This window comes from Squalius cephalus (genome assembly GCF_949319135.1).
Source record: "Squalius cephalus genome assembly, chromosome: 12".
NCBI classification, from domain to species: domain Eukaryota; kingdom Metazoa; phylum Chordata; class Actinopteri; order Cypriniformes; family Leuciscidae; genus Squalius; species Squalius cephalus.
Genome location: NC_137133.1, coordinates 14640281 through 14662906, shown reverse-complemented (window position 1 = coordinate 14662906; position 22626 = coordinate 14640281). Strand labels below are relative to the sequence as shown.

At 38.0% G+C, this 22626-nt stretch overlaps 1 protein-coding gene across 5 annotated transcripts in view; it reads left to right on the top strand.

Annotated features, from left to right (window-relative positions):
* Window positions 1-22626, top strand: part of dnm3a (dynamin 3a) — a 50466-nt gene that overhangs the window by 25070 nt on the left and 2770 nt on the right. For all 5 annotated transcript variants that reach the window (XR_013822998.1, XR_013822999.1, XR_013823000.1 and 2 more), the window contains 6 exons: window positions 370-483; window positions 6218-6327; window positions 13611-13722; window positions 16423-16587; window positions 18046-18281; window positions 19157-19312. Coding sequence is in view for 2 of the 5 variants with exons in the window: in XM_079889141.1 (XP_079745267.1) it covers window positions 370-483; window positions 6218-6327; window positions 13611-13722; window positions 16423-16587; window positions 18046-18281; window positions 19157-19312 (893 nt within the window). In the remaining 3 variants the exon portion in view is untranslated. The remainder of the gene's footprint in view (window positions 1-369; window positions 484-6217; window positions 6328-13610; window positions 13723-16422; window positions 16588-18045; window positions 18282-19156; window positions 19313-22626) is intronic.

Here is a 22626-nt window from a genome sequence, read left to right as displayed (position 1 = left end):
TCTTTGCCATCCCGATCTTCTGTTTCCTTTTCTTTCTTCATCTCCACCCTCTCATCCCTTAGTTTTTTCTCTGTCATCCTCTGCTCACTAGCTTTTATTATATTGTTTCAGTTCTCCTTTTCAAGGTAGTATTGTAATATCTATCTATCTATCTATCTATCTATCTATCTATCTATCTATCTATCTATCCATCCATCCATCCATCCATCCATGATAAAGGGCCACTGAAATTTACCACCTGGATACAGATTTGGCGTGTTCTTTAAGTTCACCTTGACGTTTTTGGTTCTTAAAGGACCAGAGAATCTCAGCCTGTTTTTTTAATGAACCATGAACCCAGACTTTTCACCTGTGACTTTTGCCCCTCAGGTGATTCGCAAGGGTTGGTTAACCATCAACAACATCAGCCTGATCAAAGGAGGAGCCAAGGAGTACTGGTTTGTGCTCACCGCAGAGAGTCTGTCCTGGTTTAAAGATGATGAGGCGAGTAACTGCATTAGAGATTAAGTGTTGTTCATTCATTTAATGACTTTATGATGATCATGGTAAAATACAGTTGTCAGTGGTGCGCTTAAAGTTCCCTGCCAGGTTGTGGTGGAACTGATTGCCTGGTCTCTGTGTCAGTCACACTGTGTGGCCTGTCAGGCGGGCTGCCATCTGTCTGCCTGTCTGTGCCTGCTGTACAGGTGCAGGAAGTTCTGCACAGCAAGTGTAGACAGGCAGACAGACAACGCTCTCAGTCATTGACAGCACAGCCTGCTTCTCCCGACCGGAAGCCGGAAGCAAAGGGGCAAGAGAGAGGACAAAGATAATATATTACATGAATACAAACATAAAGGGCTTCTACATGTCTTCTAAATATTTCTTTTCACATCATTGCATATAACATACAAAAAGTAAAAATGACACTGAAAACCTACAATACTCTTAACCAAAATAGTAATTTAAATGCAGTAACTTTTATTACTAGATTATGAAACTGTTATATCCACTTATTTTTCACTTTTTGTTGTTGTTGAATCCTTCTTTTTCTTTCTTAGCTGCTATTTTATTTGCTCCCTTTTCCTCTTATACCCCCACCGTCTCTCTCTGTCCATTGGGAATTAAGGCATTTGGTCTGGATCACCCTGACATAGCTGGAAGCCCCCCAAGTCAAACTAACACACAAACACACACACACACACACACACACACACACACACACACACACACACACACACACACACACACACACACACACACACACACACACACACACATGGTTATTGATATACACAGAATGTTAAACACACACAGACGTAGACACACTAACGCTCATTGGTCGTCCCGACTGCCAAATGCATGCGACTATATAAGCAAACTAATTTTAATGAATACTGAAACTCAAAACCTGTGCGGCGCTTCAAACAGAGGAATTTGCATGAACATGGTTATATTTTTCTGAAAGTCACACACCATTAGACTCAAAATATTCAGATCTGAACACATAATATTAAAATTATTGGCTTTCCATTAACATTGAATTTTACACAGGTTTTTAAATATTAGACTTAAGAAGTTGGCTGACTTCACAGTTTCTTATGTTCTGCTGAATCCATTATTGCCGTAATTTCTTTTCAATACGAGTGTGTTCATGATCCCTCTAAAGTTTGCCTGGAGTATATTCCGTTCCAGAATTTGAAATTTGAAATTAAAATGGGAATATTTGACTTCATATCACACTGTTTTCAATCTCTCCATCTCTTTCCCTGTCTTTCTTCTTCACTTTCTCTTCATTTCATTCTGTCTCTGTGGTTGGCAGTCTCATTGGGGCCATACACATTCCTGGGTGGAAAATTGTAAGACTTTGTCCAAACACCATCCAGCCTCCTAGAGCCTGCCGAAAGAGAGAGAGAAGAGAGAAGAGAGAGGAATAGATATAGCCCCTCACCCCTTGCAGCAGATCACATTGCAATTCTCACACATTCTGTGCACATACACACATTCTTGCATTTAAACGGATTACTTCTTTACCCTTAAAAATTGTTCTCCAATACAAACTGTTATCAGTTGTTCCCTTCCTTTCTCTAAATCTGTCCCAGTTCTGATGGCGTTTATGGCCCGAGACTGCTGGTTTGGATTAATCAGAGCCCAACACTAAACAGACACGCATTCCTACAGTCTTCCCTCTCCCTCTTTTTGAGCCGAGCTGCATGAGGGAAAACAGATGACTTGTGCACCCCTCCACTTCTGTTCGCATTCGGCATAATCACTGCCTTTTCACCTTTTCTCAGAGTCTTAAGTTAGCATGCATACATGCGTCAATTATGCTGAGATCTGGACAAATCTGGCCTTCTGAACATCTCAAGACGGAAAACTAGCCGGACACCCAAAGCTTTTATATAAGCCTTATGCATGCACAGTTCGGCCTGAGTACATACAGTACATGTTTACACATAAACGGCAGGAAGGACTACTAGAACGGTAATATTATTCGCATGCCAGGTTTATCGACACGTAATGGGTTATGGTAGGCAATCACCTAAATTTAAGCTCTCAATCATTGAGAAATTTCTTGTACGTGCCGTTAACGCCAACAAGTCCACAGAGACATGCAGTATAACCAACACTGGTGTAGATAACAAACCAAACAGAGCAGAGTCTGACTTTTCACCTGTAGTTGTTGAGTTTTTGTGTGTTTTTGCTTGCGTTTGAGAGTTTGCGTCGGTTCCCCAACGACGTGAGTCCATGCACAGTCTAACCAATGTGCAGACTACTGTACACCAGTATGATCCTGAACAGGTAGTCTGAACACTGGGATGACGGAGCAGGAGATAGTTCCAGCCCTCTCTCTCTCACTCTCTTTTTCTCTCTCTCTCTTTTCACCTCTTATTCTTTATCTACTTCAATCACTCAGTCCAACCCTGCTGGCCCCGACCTTCACAGGAGGCGGTAGAAGATGCAAAATAAACACGACAGAAATAGTCTCCATTGCTTCTATCTTATTCTCAGTCAGGATGACGCGAATGTAGAGGACGGAGAGAGAAGCTCCAGACATCCGTTTACCCGTTCTCGACTTTTTCAGTTCCGTCTCGTCCCCGGCCCCGTCCTGCCTTGGTTTGCAGTATCCAGCCTTTGACGTGGCACATTCGCTCCCGCAGCCGGCTATCTGGCAGGACATTCATGGAAGGCATAGCAAAAAAGAGGGAATGAGGAGTCAGAGAAGGAAGGAGAGAGAGAGACAGAGAAAGAGAGAGAGAGAGAGAGAGAGGAGAGGGAGGGACCCCACTGGCCATATAAGGGTTGATGGGACCCTTGAGGAATAAACTTTTGGAGTGGTCCGTTGTTTCTCAATTCCTCTCTTTCTTTCAATCTTTTGGTCCGACTCGCTCCTATCCACTCCTGTCTTTCTCCCTCCGTCCTCTCTCGGTACTCCCAGCCATCCTCTGGACTTCCCTGCCCCATCTCTCTCTCTCTCACTCACCCTCTCTCTCTCACTCTCTCACTAAAGCGGTACCAGATGTTGTATTCCTAACGCCAGCCTGTCATTTCTAACTTTTTTTTTAACCTCTAAAAACTCAGGCAGGAAGTGGGCCCCTCTGGAATGAAAAAAGAGAGAAAGTTTTCAAGGGGAGCAGAAAAGGAGGGGTGCAAAGAGTCAAGGAGTACAAGGAGAGATAGTTTAAAGGAATGGTTCCCTCAAAAGTAAAAATTCTGTCATTGTTTGCTCACCCACATGTTGTTGCAAACCGTATGCTGTTTTTTTTTATATAATTGTTGCACTATCGCTTGTCCAACAATGAGAGTTTGTAGTGACCAGGGGCTGTCAAGTGCCAAAAAGGAATGTTGTGAAATATTATTACAATTTTATTTTATTACAATTCTAATTTAATATGTTTTAACATATAATTTATTCATGTGATGGCAAAGCTGAATTTTTAGCCTCATTACTCCAGTCTTCAGTGTCACACGATCACTTTTGATAAGTTTAATGTATCATTGCTGAATAAAAGTATTATTTTGTTTAAAAAAACTGCCCCCAAATGGTAGTGAATTACTTAAATTTCAGTCTGTTTAAACAAAGCTATCGTATGGCTTCAGAACACTTCAGATGTAGCACACAAGAAGTATGGTCCACTTTTATTAAACTTTTATGATGCTTTTTTGTCCTTTTTGGTACTTGTCAGCTCTTGCTCACTATGAACTGTTGTTGAATGGTAAGAGCTGTGTAATGATTCTTCAACAACAGCTATTTTCCATCCACCTATTTTTATGCGCATTTTGGGATATTGCATAAAAAGACGCAGGATGGAAACGCCAAGATGTGCTTAATTCTAAAAATGCGCATAAAAAACTGATGCGCTCAATTGAGGCAGATACATTTTTTTAAGATAAGAAAACATGCGCATAAAGTACAATGGAAACACATTTATCAAATAAATTCCTTGACATGCATAAAAAAAAGGCCTCCAAAAGCAAGATGACATGACTGTGTTTATTGCGTTTCATCTGCGTCCTCTGCAACGCAAGTAATTTATTAAATACGAAAAAAATACCTACAGTGGCTTCTCCTACTGCAGCAACCTAAAGTTTTTCTTAGTGATACTGGGCACCAGTTTATCAGGAAGATATTATTTTGTTCTCTTCGACTCGCTGGATGGAAATGTTTCGCAAATGTTTTGTGCAATATTCCAATTTAGTTAAAAGCACAAGTTAAATTTACAACTTTGGATGGAAACATAGCTTTTGGCTTTGGAATCACATGAAGGTGAATAGATGGCAGATTTTTTTTTTAGGTGAAATGGTAGATGTTAGATTTTTAGACGGTCTAGCTGATTTGCAGAAAATACTTGAATTTCCCCAAAAAATTCCTCCACAGTCACTCCGTCAGACTCAATCACTGATAGTGGCTTCATATGGCTTCTCTCTTCCCCTTCTGTTTTTCATTTTTACTCTTTTTAGAGTGTTTCCCCTCACACTTTCATCCCTTGTTCCTCTCTTTCTTTCCCACATCTCCGTTCCGTTATTTGCAATGTAATCCAAGCCGTTTCCTGAGACCCCAGCCCCTCCTGTACAGACAGAGGGAGGGGGAGAGGGGGAGCTCTTTTCCTTTTCTTTAGCTTTTTTTTTTTCAAACGAAATGTTGTGTTTTAGAGCCTTGGTCCAAATAATGACTTCCACATGTGGGCCCTCACACTCTATCTCTCAATTCCTCTTTCATTCTTTTTCCTTCTTTCTTTCTCAAATCTTTACTCAAAAAGTGAAAACTAGTGGCATCTCTCATGTGCATGTTTTTTTTTTTTTTTTTTAAGTCCTGGGCCTGAATCCATCCTGAGGATGATCACATGGATCTACAGTAGATTCTTTCTTTGTTTCTTTGCTCCTGGTTTTCTTCCTTGTAGTAATTTTCCCTAGTTCACACCATTTTAGAGATTCAGTTAAAGAGATTGTTCAGCCAAAAATGAATATTCTGTCATTATTTGTTCACCCTGATGATGTTCCAAACCTGTATTTTCTTTCTGGAACAGAAAGGAAGAATGTCCCGATCACTCTTTTCCATACATTTGCAATGAATAGGGACAGAAGCCTTCAAGCTCCCTAAAGGATGCAAAACACCATAAAAGTTTCATTAAAGCGGTTCATACAGTGCCCGCTAAATTCCAAGTCTTCTGAAGCTACAATAAAAACTTGAGAGCAATAAAAGTCTTGAGTTTACAAGAGATGTCTGATTCCAAAAAAAAATTGTTCTTTTGAAACAGAGGTATTTAATTAATTGGTTGATCTTGCTCACAGAAGTGATCTGAATGATTTGTTCATGAATTGGACTGATCCAGTTCTCAAGTTCTACTCACTGCCTCATTGATTCAGTGGTGAATAGCTCACTAGAGGGGAAGATTATCAGTAAATGATAACTTGAAATTTGTGACAATTTTGAAGCTGGAAATCTCCAGTCACAAATCATTGTAATTAAATGGAAAAGAGCAACTAGTACAGATTTAAGATTTTTCTCTTTTGTGTCCCACGAAAGACAAAGTCACAGGATGAGTAAATGATGACATGTTTCCTGTTTAGGAGAAACTCCTAATACAGTTTGTTGACACTATAATAAAGTTGCTTATTAAGATTTGCTTCTCAAAAATTTGCCATGTGTGAATGTTAAAAAAAGGTTCCCAGAAATGCTGTCTTGGTAGGCAGCTCACTAAGTCTTAAGATGTCCATTGTCTGTCTCATTTTCTAGGAAAAAGAGAAGAAATATATGCTTCCTCTGGACAACCTGAAGGTGCGGGACATAGAAAAGGGCTTTATGTCCAGCAAACATGTCTTTGCCATCTTTAACACAGAGCAGAGGTCAGTTACAACAATTTTTTTTACATGTTTTTTCAGAGAACATAAATTTTCATCTTTAAAAAGATGATCAAACTTTAAATTTAAATATACAGTTGTGGTTATTGGCACCCCTGTTAAATATGATCAAAGATGACTGTAAAAATAAATCTGCATTGTTTATCCTTTTGATCTTTTAGCAAAAATCTTTCATTGAAGTAAAATAATTGAAAATGGGGGGAAAATCACATTATGTAATAAATGTTTTTCTCTAAAACACGTTGGACACAATTATTGGCACCTCTAGTAAAATATACTATATAATATATAGTATATATAAAAGTATATTCCCATTAATATTTACGTTTTTTAGCACATCAGGGTGACTAGGAGCATGAAATTGTCTAGCTATGACTTCTTGTTTCACAGGAGTATAAATATGAGGAAACACAAAGGCCAAATTCCCTTAATCATCCTTCACAATGAGTAAAACCAAAGAATATAGTTCTAATGTGCAGCAAAAGATTGAGCATCACACAATAGAAAGTGGCTGTAAGAAAATAGCTAAAGAATTGAAAATCCCCATTTTGACCATCAGGGCAATAATTAAGAAGTTCTAATCAACTAAAGATGTTACGAATCTGCCAGGAAGAGGACGTGTGTCTATATTGTCTTAATGCGCAGCGAGGAGGAAAACTTGAGTGGCCAAAGACTCTCCAATGATCACAGATGGAGAATTGCAGTGATTAGTTGAGTCTTGGGGTCAGAAAGCCTAAAAAATATATATCAAACATCCCCTAAATCACCACATGTTGTTTGGGAGGGTTTCAAGAAAAATCCTCTCTGCTCATCCGAAAACAAACTGCAGCATATTCAGTTGTCAGACACGACTGGAACTTTAAAAGGGACTGGATTCTATGGTCAGATGAAACTATAAAAAGAGCTTTTTGGCAGCATATCCACCAGATGGCCACGGTTAAATCTACCACTGGATCTTTAATGTTGTGGGCCTATTTTTCTGCTGGAGGTCCTGGACATCTTGTTTAGATGGTATCATGGATTCTATCAAATACCAACAGATAAAACATTTAAACCTGACCGCCTCTGCTAGAAATCTTATAATGGGCCGTGGTTGGAACTTCCATCAAGACAATGATCCAAAACAAACATCAAAATCAACACAAAAATGTGTCACTGAGGACGAAATTAAGCTTTTGCCATGAAAGTGGCGTTTCCATTCTAATTATGCTTTTACACGAAAGTTTGACTCAGGTAGATTAACAAAAAAAGCCTAATTTCAATTTCAACGAGAGTTACCCTTTAAGCTTTTGCCATGGCCATCCCAGTCCCCTGACCTGAACCCTATAGAAACTGAGTGGGCTGAACTGAAGAGAATAAGCGCCAACATGGATCTGAAGGATCTGGAGAGATTCTGTATGGAAGAATGGTCTCTGTTCTCTTGTCAGGTGTTCTCCAAACTCATCAGGCATTATAGGAGAACAATCAGAGCTGTAATTTTGGAAAAAGGAGATTGCAAAAACTATTTAACAAAAGGGTTCTCTGTAAATAATTATGGGCAATGTGTTTTGGAGAAAAGCATTTATTCCATAATGTGACGTAAATGCAGATTTATTTTACAGCCATCTTTGATCATATTTACCAGGGGTGCCATTAATTCTGAACACAACTGTATCATCAGTTGAGCCCAATCAGATGACTATTAAAAGGTAAGATCAGGTTTTATCAAGATATTATTATTTTACATTTAGATAGCCTACATATGTAAAGCAGAAGGCCATGTGACCGAAAAGCTTGAATGAAGCATGTTTGGCTCTAGATAAAAATATTAGAGGATGTAGCCCCGAAAGATCATTAAAATAAACAACCCTGAACTCTTGTGGTGTGAACCACTCCGTTGTTTTGACGCATTGCTCAATTTAACTAGAAACGGTAAAACGTTGCTACCGTTCTCATTATGTCTTGCGGTTCGGTTGAAACCGAGCCGGGGTCTGGAACCGGACCGCAGTCCGCTATTTGAGGATGCCTGTTATAGACAAACCCCACACAGCTAAAAGAGAGTTAACTGTGACCAGTGTGAGTGTTTGTCTCTGTGTGTTTTGAGATCCCATCCATTAAAATTAATTGTCTGGTGGACAATGAAATGGGTGAAAAAATCCCATAGACTCCTGGCAATTTTTTTTTTGCATGGGCGACCACCACATCACATTTTCTTTTAGGAAATGTAGAAATTAATTATTATTGTAGAGTTATTCTATTAGAGGTATTTTAGAGAAGACTTTAATATTTTCTCTCTTTCTGTCTCTCTCTCTCGCACACACACATACACGTGACACACACACACATTCCATTCTACAATGTCTGGAATATTAATCAGTTATTTAGAGCTCTCTTCTCCTCTTTTAATATGTTTCTCTGTGCCACAACCAGGCTTTTTTCCCTCTGGTTTTTTTTTTTTTCTCTGATGCAATTTGTACTCTGAGCTCCTGGCTGCTTTCTAAAGGAGGCTTTCTCAGAGTCTGTTGCCTTGTGTCATTACCAGGCATGATAAATATAATAAGAAGTCACTTTTTAAGTGTTGCTGTCCTATTCAGCGGCGAAGAGCAACAGAATATTTTGTCAGTCAGTTGGTTTCTTTTTCTGTGGTGTCGCACTGGGTAGCCCCGCCTATGGTGAAATCTCATTGGTCCAAAATCCTGCTCCATACAACTGTATCATAATAGTCAAATGTGTAATTTTTTTCTCTGTTACAATGCCAAACTTAATTTTCAGTGACAACTACAAGTTTGAGGTTGGTAAGATTTTTGAAAGAAGTATCTTGGCTCACCAAGGCTGCATTTATTTGATCAAAAAACAGTACAAACAGTAATATTGTGAGATATTATTACAATTTAAAGTAACTGTTTTCTATTTTAATATATTAACATGTTTTGAAATGGAATTTATTCATGTGATGTCAAAGCTGAAATTTCAGCATCATTACTCCAGTCTTCAGTGTCACATGATCCTTCAGAAATCATTCTAATATGATGATTTGCTGCTCAAGAAACATTTCTGATTATTATCAGTGTTGAAAACAGTTGTACTGCTTAATATTTTTTAATAGAACTAAAAAAAAAAAAAAAAGCATTTATTGGAAATAGAAACCTTTTGTAACATTAATCAATTTAATGCATCCTCAATGAATAAAAGTAATATTTCTTACTGACCCCAATCTTTTGAACGGTAATTGTGTTTGACAATGTCAAAAGCCTAAGATTCACTGCAAAGGCAATTAATGGGCCGTCAGTGAGCATGTCACACTAACCGATCCAAGACTGTTGATTTTGCCTTGCAATGAAAATTGTCTCAAGGAGAGTGCAGTGGATTCACATCTGGTGGTCACGGCACACACACACACTTAAACACACATGCCCTTCTACAGGGGCTTATTACTCCATTTTACATGCACACCTTTATATTTTCTAACATAAACACACTCTAACTTCACAGTAATACTTCACAAAGAGCACGACTGGAACAGGGGGTGCATTAGGACACGCTTTGACACATTCCTGGCCAGTCTCTACTTCAATGTCTCTCTCTATCCTCTTTTCTCTCAGTCTCTAACATTCTGTCTCTACGAGCGCAGCCTCTTTAGTTTCGAGTGCGGGTGTGTCTGGGATTGATTAGCTGCTTAATTGGAGAGATGTTGGTATGCTGTGGTGAGCGTGCACACACACACACACACACACACACACACACACACACACACACACACACACACACACACACACACACACACACACACACACACACACACACACACACACACAGCCTTGACACTGAGAGAGGCATGGCAGACTATTGTAAACACACCCAGGGCTGCACCACAATCAATCAGATGCTCTCTCTCTCACACACACACACACACATCCATCACTTCAAGCACTCTGTATAAAGATATTCAAGCTCTCATAAACTCCACACTCATTCCCGCTCACCAGCAGAAACATACCACCCAGCACTCAGAAAAATCCCCTTTTCTTCTCTCTTGCTACACACACACACACACACACACACACACACACACACACACACACACACACACACGTGTTCTAATGACCTAGTGATTCATACTGTGCCTTTTACACCCACTAACTCCCTAGTGTCAGAGCGACCAGTGATGTCAGGCGGTAGATGTCGTTTTTGTCTCAGCAGTGACACCAGTCTGGCATGGGACGCGAGAAGTGCTCATGAGAAAAGCAGAGAGCTTTTTCGTCCACTTTCTTCCACATTTTTTGCATCAGTGTGCATTGCATCCAGGTTCATATGTGACGGCGAGTAGTTATGTGCGGTTCTGGACTCACTCAAGACTTTGATTAAAGGAATGCTTTGGGTTTAACATATGCTATGACATCTGAAACGATTACCACAGACAATAATTACAACCCGCTCATCAGTTTGTTAAAACAAACAAAAGTAGTTTTTTTAGTAATGCATTTACAAAGGAAACCTCTCCTCATAGACTTCCATTGTTAGTGCATTACAGTAAATGCGATTTTAGTTTTGTTTTTACAAACTGATGGATGGAAACATAACATGTTTAACTCTTTCCCTGCCTCTTTCCCTGCCATTTATGAGACAACGCTTACCTGCCATTGACGGAAATTTCCAGCTCTCTGTGTTTTCACTGTTATATGGTAGGGGGCGCTATTACACATCTTCTGAAAGAGTACTGAATCTTCTGATCAAAACACAGGCAAAAAAGAAACAGAAACAAGCGATAGCATATGTAAGCAGATGCATATGTAAAATAATGCGATCATCAACATTAAACAGCATATAAATCAAAACTGCCTAATGTTACAGAATGAAATTTTGACCCAGGACGAGCTATAGGACTGTGAAGCTTTGGGGGTGTTGATGGACTCGATCTACTCCAACTATTTTTTGATCATTGTTCTGAATCCGATCTGGATGTAGTCTTTGACAAAGACGTGATTTTTTTCAGCTTTTTACTCAAAAAGTTGCTTTTTTTATTCAACTTGTCCACATTCAAGTGTTGATTAAAAAAAATGCATTCAGCTAGAAAAAAACTTCTTCTTTTTTTTTAAGCTGAGGCTCTGTTCTTTCTTTTGATATATTGCATGTTCAGATATTCATACAACAAAATATTGTGGGGGCCATAAAAATGTTGTGAAAATAGTCAAAAATGCTCGCGGTGGCTGGCAACTTTTTTTTTATAAAAAAATCGCTGGAGGTGAAAGAGTAAACAAGTTTCCAGTGTTATTATAGTTAACTAAAACTAAAACGAAACTATTAAAAGTCGTTAATTAAAATAAAGCTAATAATGAGTAAAATAATTATTAAAATCATAATATTAATTACATAATATATAATATTAGATAAAAAACATTAAAAAAATTAAGTTGGCACAGAAGTTGCGATAGTCTTTTCTTCCCTGTTGTGACACACACACACACACACACATACACATATATATATATATATATATAAAATTTTTCCTTTTGGAATTGTTGGATCATTGTCGTTTGCTGTAGAACTTAGTCAGGTTAGACACCATATTGGATTTTTAAAGCAGATGGAAATGAGGCTGTGAGAAATAAACAGTTTTTACAATGGCACACACTGTATAAAGGCTCTTAGATCACTTCATTTTCACAAATTACTTTATACTTATAAGCGCCACTTATAAAGATCTATTGTGCACGCACCTTTGGCGTGAGCACGAAACCTGCAGTATGCAATACTGCAACCCCGCGGCGAAATTCAGGACATGTAACACCAACACTATTCAACCGGAGTGAATGAGACGAGTGAGTGAACGGAGGCAGGTGCGTGTCAAACCGTCAATTCACCGTCGGAGAGAAGAAGAGTGAGAACTCGCAGCTGGTATCGGTGTATCGATACTGCAGAAAAGGAGTATTGGAACCGTTTCAGATATTTCAATATCGATACATAACGAAACATCTATGTATTTTTTTACAAGGTCACATGAATTTAAAAAAAAATTATGATTTGCACTTATAATTCATTTATAATTAATGCTGAAATATTCCATAAAAAAATAAGAAGTCAAAAATGACAAAAGCACATAACCAAAACTTAAACTAAAAAAAAAAAAGAAAAAAAAAAGCTAATTCAAAATATATATAAAAAATACTATAATAGTATATAAATAATACTGAAATAACACTGCATGCAAGCATCTAAGAATTTGGGATATGATCTAAGCTTCAGTTAAAACATAATAAGCCCCGTAAACGTAGCCAAATATTATTTTTGGATGCACACAGATTGTTTTCTTGATGTTGTGAATACTCAATTTTAGGTCTAAATCCTTTTAAAAGTCAGAGCCGTACTTTGTGGTTTTGGAATGGCAAATAAAGTTCAGTACATTCACAAGCGCCGCAGTTATCCTGCCATAAATATCATGAACTACCAATGAATTATGAATCGTTTAACCGCAAAACTGTATTCCACACATTACACCTTATTAGGAGGGTCTGCAAAGCAAATGATGTTTGGATGCTTGGATCAGTGTATCGCTTATGCAGTCATATACAGTGTGTAAACGTTTGGACTAAACGGTTCTAAAAAATTATTTATCAGTTATAGCAATTAGTAGCATTGAGTCATATCTGAGCTTGCAAAAACAGTGTTTTGTAGCTGAGTTTTATGAGATCGAAGCATGTTAGAATGTGGTTGCTTTGGTGTGTGGGTTGTTTTAGTGTATGCGTGTCTGAATTGACCCAGTCTTAGGCCACGTTCTTGTAGCCGCTTTCTTATCAGCCGCAGACTAAATCAAATACACGCTGGTACGTTATACTTTAAGCCTCTTACCCCACAGGCACAACAATGAGAAACAATAGCCACAAAAAGAGAGAGAAATAAGAGGGAAACAAAAGGAGGAGAGGAACAACAGTATAATTAGGGGGAATGTGGAACAGATGGAGAGAGATGGGCTCCAGATTCCTGCCTTTCTCGGAGCAAGGGGAAAAAAGAGGGAAAGAGAAACTGGGTAGAAAGATACGAGACAAAAGTAAAAAGTGGGAATGGGAATGATGGATAAAAAGTTGAGATAGGACAAAACCTGGGGAATTTTTTTTATTAGAATCAGATTGGAAAGAGTGAATTTTCATCTCAAACAGGGTAGAAGGGGTGGTCTGGGGTTTGTGGTTTTGGACAGATGATATGTGTGAGCGAGAGAGGGTTTTGCTGCGTTTGTTTGTGCGGGAGTGTACGTGCTGCCATGGGAACCAGCTAACAGATTACTTTCCCTGTAGGAACGTGTATAAGGACTACAGGCATCTGGAGCTGGCCTGTGACACTCAGGATGATGTGGACAGCTGGAAGGCCTCTCTGCTGCGAGCTGGGGTTTACCCAGAGAAAACCACAGTAAGCACGGAAACCCATTGGATTCTGTACCTGTATGCTAAAACCTGTGGCCTAATACTTCAAAATAAAGGTTTCAATTTAAACCAAAAAGGACTTTATAGCCAGATGCCATGTGGAAATTTATAAGCTCCACTCAAAACGTTTTATTCCCTAGTTCTTAAAACCAACACCATGTGTTAGTGCTTTAAAGGAATAGTAAAAAAAAAAACAAAAAAAAAAATGTCACCCCATGGCTTTTTCTTTCTTGGACCACAAAAGGAGAAGTTCTTATGAAAGTTCATGCTGCTCTTTTCCATACAATAAAAGCAGACCAGGCCAAAAATGCACCATATAAGTAGTTTATAAAACTTGGAATGTGTCATATTCCATCCCTGCCTCTGAATATGCCTACTTCCCTACAAAAAAACTATATGAAATGAGTAGTATGACCGAATTTGTAGTATTCATAAAACAGTAGGTGAAAATTACCTGAATGACCTACTACTTCCACTGAAAAGTGTGCATCCAATGGACAATTTACTGTCCCATGAGGCTACGGTAGGAGTTGTGAATGTTAGTGAAGTGACACAACTGGCACTGTTGACAACATGAAATTTCATTCATACTACACACATTCATAATATGTATATAGAACAACATTTTTAAGGTTAGCTTGAAAATTCACCCTATTGATTTTCTAAATGCATGTTATGGATCTTATTGTGAGTGATTCATATGTGCATACGTTGTTTTTGTTTTTTTGCTTAAATCTCATCTCTTTCTTACAATCGCCGTCAAGCTCACATTCAGCTGAGATCTGCCTTTAACCAATGGATAGAAGTTTTTTCTTTTTCAATAGTCTGATGTACATCACTATGTAAGAAAATATATTTTTCATCACAACTTTGATTCTCATGAAGTTTGTTCCTCATCAAATGTAGTATCAGACAGTATTTGATTTCAGACGCAGCTCTTTTTTATTTGCCTTTGCGTAATGGCATGTATACATATTTAAACTTCATATTCAAGCGATTTGTTAGGAGACAATGAGAACCCCCAAAAAACGATCATATGGCTTCAAAAGACTTGGATTACAGTCATATGTAGAACTTTTATGTAGATTTTTTGTTCTTTTTGCATTAGTCCACATTCACTTTTATTGTATGGAAAAAAGTAGTGTGAACATTATGCCTAACTTCTCTTTTTGTGTTCCATAGAAGAAAGTAAATGATGACAGAATATTAATTTGAGTAAACTATTGAATCCAGAAACCAATACTGAAGAACCTATGAAATAGCATCAGCATTTGGCAATCTCCAAAGTGCCAAATGACTAACTCAAGATTCCTTTAATGAACCTTAAAGGGATAGTTCACCCAGAAATGAAAATTGTGTCTTCACGTACTCACCCTCATGTCGCTCCAAACCAATAAGTCTTTTATTCATCTTCAAAACATAAATGAAGATAATTTTAATGAAACCTGAGAGATTTCTATCTTTCCTGAAAGTCAATTCCACCAAAATGTTGATGCTTCATAAAGTTCTGAAGACATTGTATGAGAAATCCATATGAATTGAGTGGTTTAATCCAAGTCTTCTGAAACATGGGACATCAAATATGGTAAACAGAAGCTCAACTGTACTTGCTTGATGAACAAACCTCACTAGTTCTTGCACGTCCAGCAAGCACGTGCTCTATGTATGGGCGTCGATCAATGTTTATATGTGAATAAAAGCCTAAGTTAAATCTATTCACCATATAAAGCAATTGTGTCTGGATTAAACTACTCATTTTCGAAGATGAACCTGAAAGTATGGGTTTGGAACAACATTAGGTTGAATGATGATGACAGAATTTTCATTTTTGGGTGAACTATCCCAGAAAAAACTTCAAAGAAACAATGAAGAACCTTTATTTTTAATGTCCTAATTTCCCATTCTTTACAAACTGCAGTTTCGAGAATTGTACAGAGATTATACATCCACATAATAGCCAGGCCCATACGGCATCTATGCACATAGTGTTGCAGAAACCTCCACATATTTCTGCAGAACTGGAGTGCCTCTCGTTTTACACATTTCACATTTTATTGCTCCGAATTCTACAGATTTTGCTCTAAAATCAGCACATAAAAAGTAGATTCCATCGAGGCATTCTAATAACGTAGTGGACTGTAGTTCAGATAGCTCACACTCCTGTAGCGTTTCTCTCTCTCTGTGTGTGTGTGTGTGTGTGTGTGTGTGTGTGTGTGTGTGTGTGTGTGTTTGACTCTACGGCTGCAGGCTTCATGGTGGCTGTGCTCTGGGGTCAGAAGCTCTGCTGCATTCCTCAGCTCTTGTGTCACACCATGGAGGATCAGCGAGGGAGGGGGCTCTGAGCTCTGTTTCTAATCAGCTCCCTTGCTTTTTTTCTTCACGCTCCCCTCCATCCCCCTCTTTCTGTCTTTATGTATGCTTTGGAGCTACATGTTGAGTGATGTCACAGTTCTGTCAGGGTTCCCCATAATTTGCTTTGACAGAAGTCAACCACACCCCCTCCGACAGTCACTGAAGTAAAACTCATTATTTCCTTGCTTCTCGTCTTTTTATCCCCCAGTATCTTTTTTTCCCGGCCTAGTTCTCTTCATGTATGCGCACTCATTGCCCTCTGAAACATCTTTCTATTCCCTCTATGCTGATTGTACCTTTCCCATCCAGATGTGTCTTTTTTTTGATTGGTCAGGTGGATGGAGAGAGTTCAGGCCAGGCGGAGAGCTTCTCCATGGACCCTCAGCTAGAGCGTCAGGTCGAGACCATCCGCAACCTGGTGGACTCGTACATGAGCATCGTCTACAAAAGCATTCGAGACCTAATGCCCAAGACCATCATGCACCTCGTCATCAACAATGTCTGTGCCCTTTGCATCTTACACTGACATAACATCCGATACAGAAGGAAAAACAATGAAATCACATCAAATACATTTGTTTTAAAATGTCTACCCAAATACTTTTTAAGTAAGATGAAGAGATATGTATTTTCTTTGTAAATTTATATTTTATAAAAAACATACTGGTAACATTAGGTCTTCTCACAGGGAAACTTGTTTTACGGTTTATGTAATGTATAGCATTTCTAGTTTATTTTTTTTAGATTATTTATTAAATTCTTTTTTTAAAATACTATAACAAATATTCTACGTCTAAACACTATGAACAGTAAAAAAATGTTAAATGTCTAAATATAGACCTGTATACTTCTAAACCTTATCGTTAGATATTTCAAAACTTTTTTGCACTTGAATTGTTACAGCAATAGTATTCAGAATGTATTTTGGGTCAGAACATTTTTATTTTTTTATATTGTGATATTTAGAAATATGAACTTTTGATTCCATGTGTGGGCAGTTTTCAGTGTAAACAAATGTACCATCTTTTTGGCCCAATTAATTTATGTTTCAAAAAACATTTTCAGACTATTTTGTTTCACTGTGGACTTTATATTCAAGGGCACGTTTAATTCAAGGACAATAACTAAAACGATATCTATTTAAGTTTATAAGTTTTAATAAGCGTTCTAATTCTATGAGAATAACAAACTCCACACCACTACTTTAACAATAACGACTTGGGGTGTAACAATATATTGTGTCACAATAAATGCAACAAAATGCAATATGTATTGTGTATTGTTTACCCAAAATGAAAATTACTGTGTGAGGAAAAATTAAAGTTTACAGTGTTTCAGTGTCAGTACTACATTAAACTACTATATATAATGTTGAATATAATGTATAATAATGCAATGGGGGAATATTTGTGGCTCCTGATAATGCCAAATGTCTTATGTTACCAGTAAAAACCATATCCCCCTATTGCCAAATGTCTTGGAGTATCGCAATAATATCATATCGTGAGTTCAGTTTCGTTATATGTATCGAATTGTGACATAAGGGTATCGTTACACCCCTAATACTGACAGGGGAACAATATCGTTGGAATCACATTCAGAATTTACTGCCAATCAGGAACCATCGGACTTTAAAGATCTTGAACATATAAAGTGTCAGACAACATAACTGCAGTGCGTGCTTATAATAAACACAATGTTGTCATCCCTTGGTGTGGATGCCAGTATAGTTCTCGTTATAATTATCGTTCTTGGTGTGAACGGCCTTTGTGTAGTTGGCTGTTCAGCTAGTCATGTAATCTCAAAATGAAGCGGGAACCATCCTAATGCAGAATAAAACAGCTTTTTTAGGCTACGGATATAGCTATGTCATCATCTCAATGTATTTTTTTATAAATTTTGTCTAAACTCCTATTCAGCTTTTCTTTTTATATATTTCTATATTCTTCATCCGTAGGTAGAGGAGTTTATCCACGCTGAGTTGCTGGCTCAGTTGTATTCTTCAGGAGATCAGTACTCTCTGATGGATGAGTCTCCTGAACAGGCCCTGCGCAGAGAGGAGGTGCTGCGTACCCACGCCGCCTTGAAGGAGGCTCTAAACATCATCACTGACATCTCCACCTCTACCATCTCCACCCCGTTGCCACCCCCCGTGGATAACTCCTGGCTTCACAGTGGCTCGCTACACCGAAGGTACTTCATCTCTCCACTTCCTGTTCAAGGTGTCTCCATCATCAGTCCACCTCATCATCCAGCGGTGCTGTTCTGTACTTGACCCCTAGAGTTTAAACCAGCACATAATTAATGGTGGACAGTTGGCACTAACACAAAGTGAATCACAAGGATTCCAGGAAATATCATGGAATTGTGTTTTCCAGGCCTAGGAAACTATTTGAGATTAATAACAAATTAAAAGTCATGGAAAATAAATTTTTCTTGTGTTGGATGCTGTAGAGTAAAACCAACAGTGTTGTCCAGTATACGAGTTGGGTTGGTTCTTTTAAATGAATTGTTGAACCATTTATTAGAGAATTTGTCTGAATCAAAATGATTCTTTAAAACTGTTATCCAGTAAACACATGACTGCAAAGGTAATGGAAATGTTATACCCCACCCACACTGTTAATCATTCGGGCCCTATCATATACCCGGTGCAATGCAGCACCAGGCGCAACGCAAGTGTTTATTGCTAGTTTCAGCCCGACGCAGTTATCATTTTCACGTCCTGCGCCACGTTGTCTAAGTAGCAAATGCATTTGCGCCCATCTGTGCACCCATGGACGTGCTGGTCTGAAAACAAGGTGTGTTCAGGCGCATTGTTGGCGCGTTGCTATTTTGAGGCACTGAAATAGATTTGGCATGTTTGTGTGCTGCTGCGCGTCCCTGTGTGTGTAATAAGCAGAGTGTACGTGCGTTGTGGACCCGCCTATAGGCGTATATTACTAACAAGCTCTTTAAATAACAAAAAAAAATATTTTTGCGGAAGTGCACTTGCGCCGTACGCTTTAGACCATTTGCTTAGATCGTTAAAATAGGGCCCTTCGTTCACGCCTCTCTCTCTCTCTCAGGTCTCCTCCAGGTTATAGTATCCCTAAGAAGCATCCTGCTCCGGCTGCTCCTTCTCTACCAGTTCGCTTGGAAGGTCCGGACCCACCTGTCTCCAACAGCACAGTCACCACAAACACTAACAGCCACCCCAAACGAGTCCCTCCTGGTGTTCCCAGGTAAACATCAGATCTGGACCTGAAGTCACACACTAGCTGCTTTAGACCAAGTCTTGGTACATTTCAACAAAATCAATTCCTGTACGCTAAACCACGACATGATTCATCAACTAATGTTTATCTATTGCATGAAAGGGGATTTCATGTGTGTTCTCTCCATCAACAACACAGCTGAATAAGCCTTTGATTAATAACGTACCCAGTGACTAGGGTGGAATCAGGTGCGTCAGCACTGAAATAGGCAGAATATTTTAAATGAAACTCAGTGACCTGTAACTTCACAGCATTTTAAACAGTATTTCAACAGTTTTCCAAGCTTGAAAGCTTTGGTGAACTTGTGGTTTCCTCTTTCCCAGGTTTCACCTTCTGTGACTCTGTTGTACTTTCATAAGTGCTCAGGAAACAAGGTGCGGTGATGTTAATTTTAGCAAAGTTTCGCATGCAAAAAAAAGAGATGTATGAAGCACTGCATACACAGAAGTTACTTTATTGTCCCAATAAGGCGGCATCCATTTAATAATTTTAATAAATATAATCATTTACACTCTATGTTATTATTGCATAGCATACCATTTAATATACAACAACACTGAGGTGCAAATACTATCTGCCTCTATTTATAAGTATAAATAGCACCTTTACACAGCCTATTGCAAAGAAAATACATAGGTCTACATAGGTAATTCATTTTTTACATAGGTCTAGTGTAAATAGAATATATCGCTATTTTTACTGAGTTTAAATAGCATCTAGTGCTACTAATTAAATTCAATATAAATATATAATATATATTTATAAATATATAAGATCAATTTAAAAATGGCTTCCACCATGATTCTTTTATTCACATGCACACCCCCAAATCCAAAAGTCAGAAAGTGTTCAGTTGCAACAAACCCCTTAAGTTAAGAAAACAGTTAAGTTATAATTATATGGTATTATCACTAAGGGTTTTCTGAACCGATGGGTTTTGCTGCAACCGGCTACAGATTTTCCCACTGGTAATTATGGCATTGTGGTGACGTTCATATGCATTTGTCTCATAAATACGATAATTCTGCCATGGCAGCATATGATTGTTAAAAAACTATTTAAGATCCTCTAGGTTCTGCTATCGTTCCCAAATGTTGGGATTTATGCTCGTACTGAACACAACTAATAGGACTCTCTGTGTCCCAAGAGCGAGGCTTGTTCTTGGATCCGTCTTTAGGATTAGTCTCGAAGCGGAGCGCTCAGAGACCAGAACTCTTTGTGATATATACGCATACCTACCTTCATATGCATGATAGATGAGACCACGTGCTCACCGGTCCCAAAACTACAGCACTAGATCACAGACACTGCTGTCTCCACACAACATGAAAATATGGTCTTGAGTGTGAAGGAATAAAAAAAAGAAGAACTTTAACTTCTACATGTCACTGCTCAATCACACAGGCAAACATATTTACATTTTAAGGCTTTTCAAAATTTTCAAGGAACACTGTATTGAAAGTATGTAGTATTTGTAGGTAAAACACAAACTGTCAAAAAATGTCAAGGTCATATATTCACCACCCAGGAAAGATATAGAATTCATGTAGAACTTCATGGTATAGTGTTTAAGTGTTTTCTGACTTTAATTTATAATGATTTATTGCACAAAAACTCATGGTGTCTGGATGATTTCAATTGTATTACACTTTATTATTATTTTTTGTTTTGTTTTGCATATTAGATATTATTAAAAAATTTAATTTATAACCAATTCAACATTGATATTACATTTATATTCATATAATTTTATATAAAAATCTATTTAGTAGCACTTAATAGTGTGAAAATATAAATTATTTTAATTAATATATTACAATATTTAATGTTATAATAATTTAATATAATTTGACACATTTTTTTAAATATTATCTTTATAGGAATGAGAATTAGTTACAAAAAATGTAAATCAATATATTAAACAATTATATTTTATATACAGCCATGGTGAGAATTATTGGCACCCTTGGTAAATATGAACAAAAAAGCCTGTAAAAATAAATCTGCATTGGTAATCCTTTTGATCTTTTATTCAGAAAAATGCACAAAATTCTAACCTTTCATTGAAGTAAATAAATTGAAAATGTGGGGAAACATCTCTTTATGAAATAAATTGGACAATTATTAGCACCCTTTTATTGAATACTTTTTGCAGCCTCCTTTTTCCAGATAATAGCTCTGATTGTTCTCCTATAATGCCTGATGAGTTTGGAGAACCCCTGACAAGAGATCAGAGACCATTCCTCCATACAGAATATCCAGATCCTTCAGATCCATGTTGGCGCTTCTTCTCTTCAGTTCAGCCCACTCATTTTCTATAGGGTTCAGGGTCAGGGGACTGGGATGGCCATGGCAAAAGCTTAAAGGGTAACTCTTGTCGAAATTGAAACTAGGCTTTTTTTGTTAATCTACCTGAGTCAAACTTTCGTGTAAAAGCATAATTAGAATGGAAACGCCACTTTTAAGATTGACCGTATTTTCGTTTTAGGTCAAAATGCCTTTTGAATGTGAGTGCTTGGGGCACTTCTATGATAGCATCAAAATCGCTATTTTTAGAACACTAAGGAGGCTCGACACAACATAAAACTGTGCTCGAAGTATCACCAGGGGCTTTATACATGAACTTGAGCATTGACTACATTGTTTGTGTACACAAAGTTTACTAAAAAGAAAGATTTTGTACGACTCACTTTATCAGTTAGTGTTTCCGGTGGCTGGAATTTTGTCAGTCAAAAGTTAGCGATCTCCGAATGCAACGTAACACGAGGAGAGTAAAGATGGAAAGCTCCTAAAGCTTGTTTCCATATAAATTCATGGATAATTTTTTTATCTAAGTTATCATGCTTTTCATTGAAATTACAAGTTCATGACATTTCCTCATATGGAGTCAGTTCATTACGTTGCATACAGAACATCTCCAGATCCTTCAGATCCATGTTGGCGCTTCTCTTCAGTTCAGCCCACTCAGTTTCTATAGGGTTCAGGTCAGGGGACTGGACGGTCATGGCAAAAGCTTAATTTCGTCCTCAGTGACACATTTTTGTGTTGATTTTGATGTTTGTTTTGGATCATTGTCTTGATGGAAGATCCAAACACGGCCCATTATAAGATTTCTAGCAGAGGCGGTCAGGTTTAAATGTTTTATCTGTTGGTATTTGATAGAATCCATGATACCCATCTAAACAAGATGTCCAGGACCTCCAGCAGAAAAATAGACCCACAACATTAAAGATCCAGTGGTAGATTTAACCGTGGCCATCTGGTGGATATGCTGCCAAAAA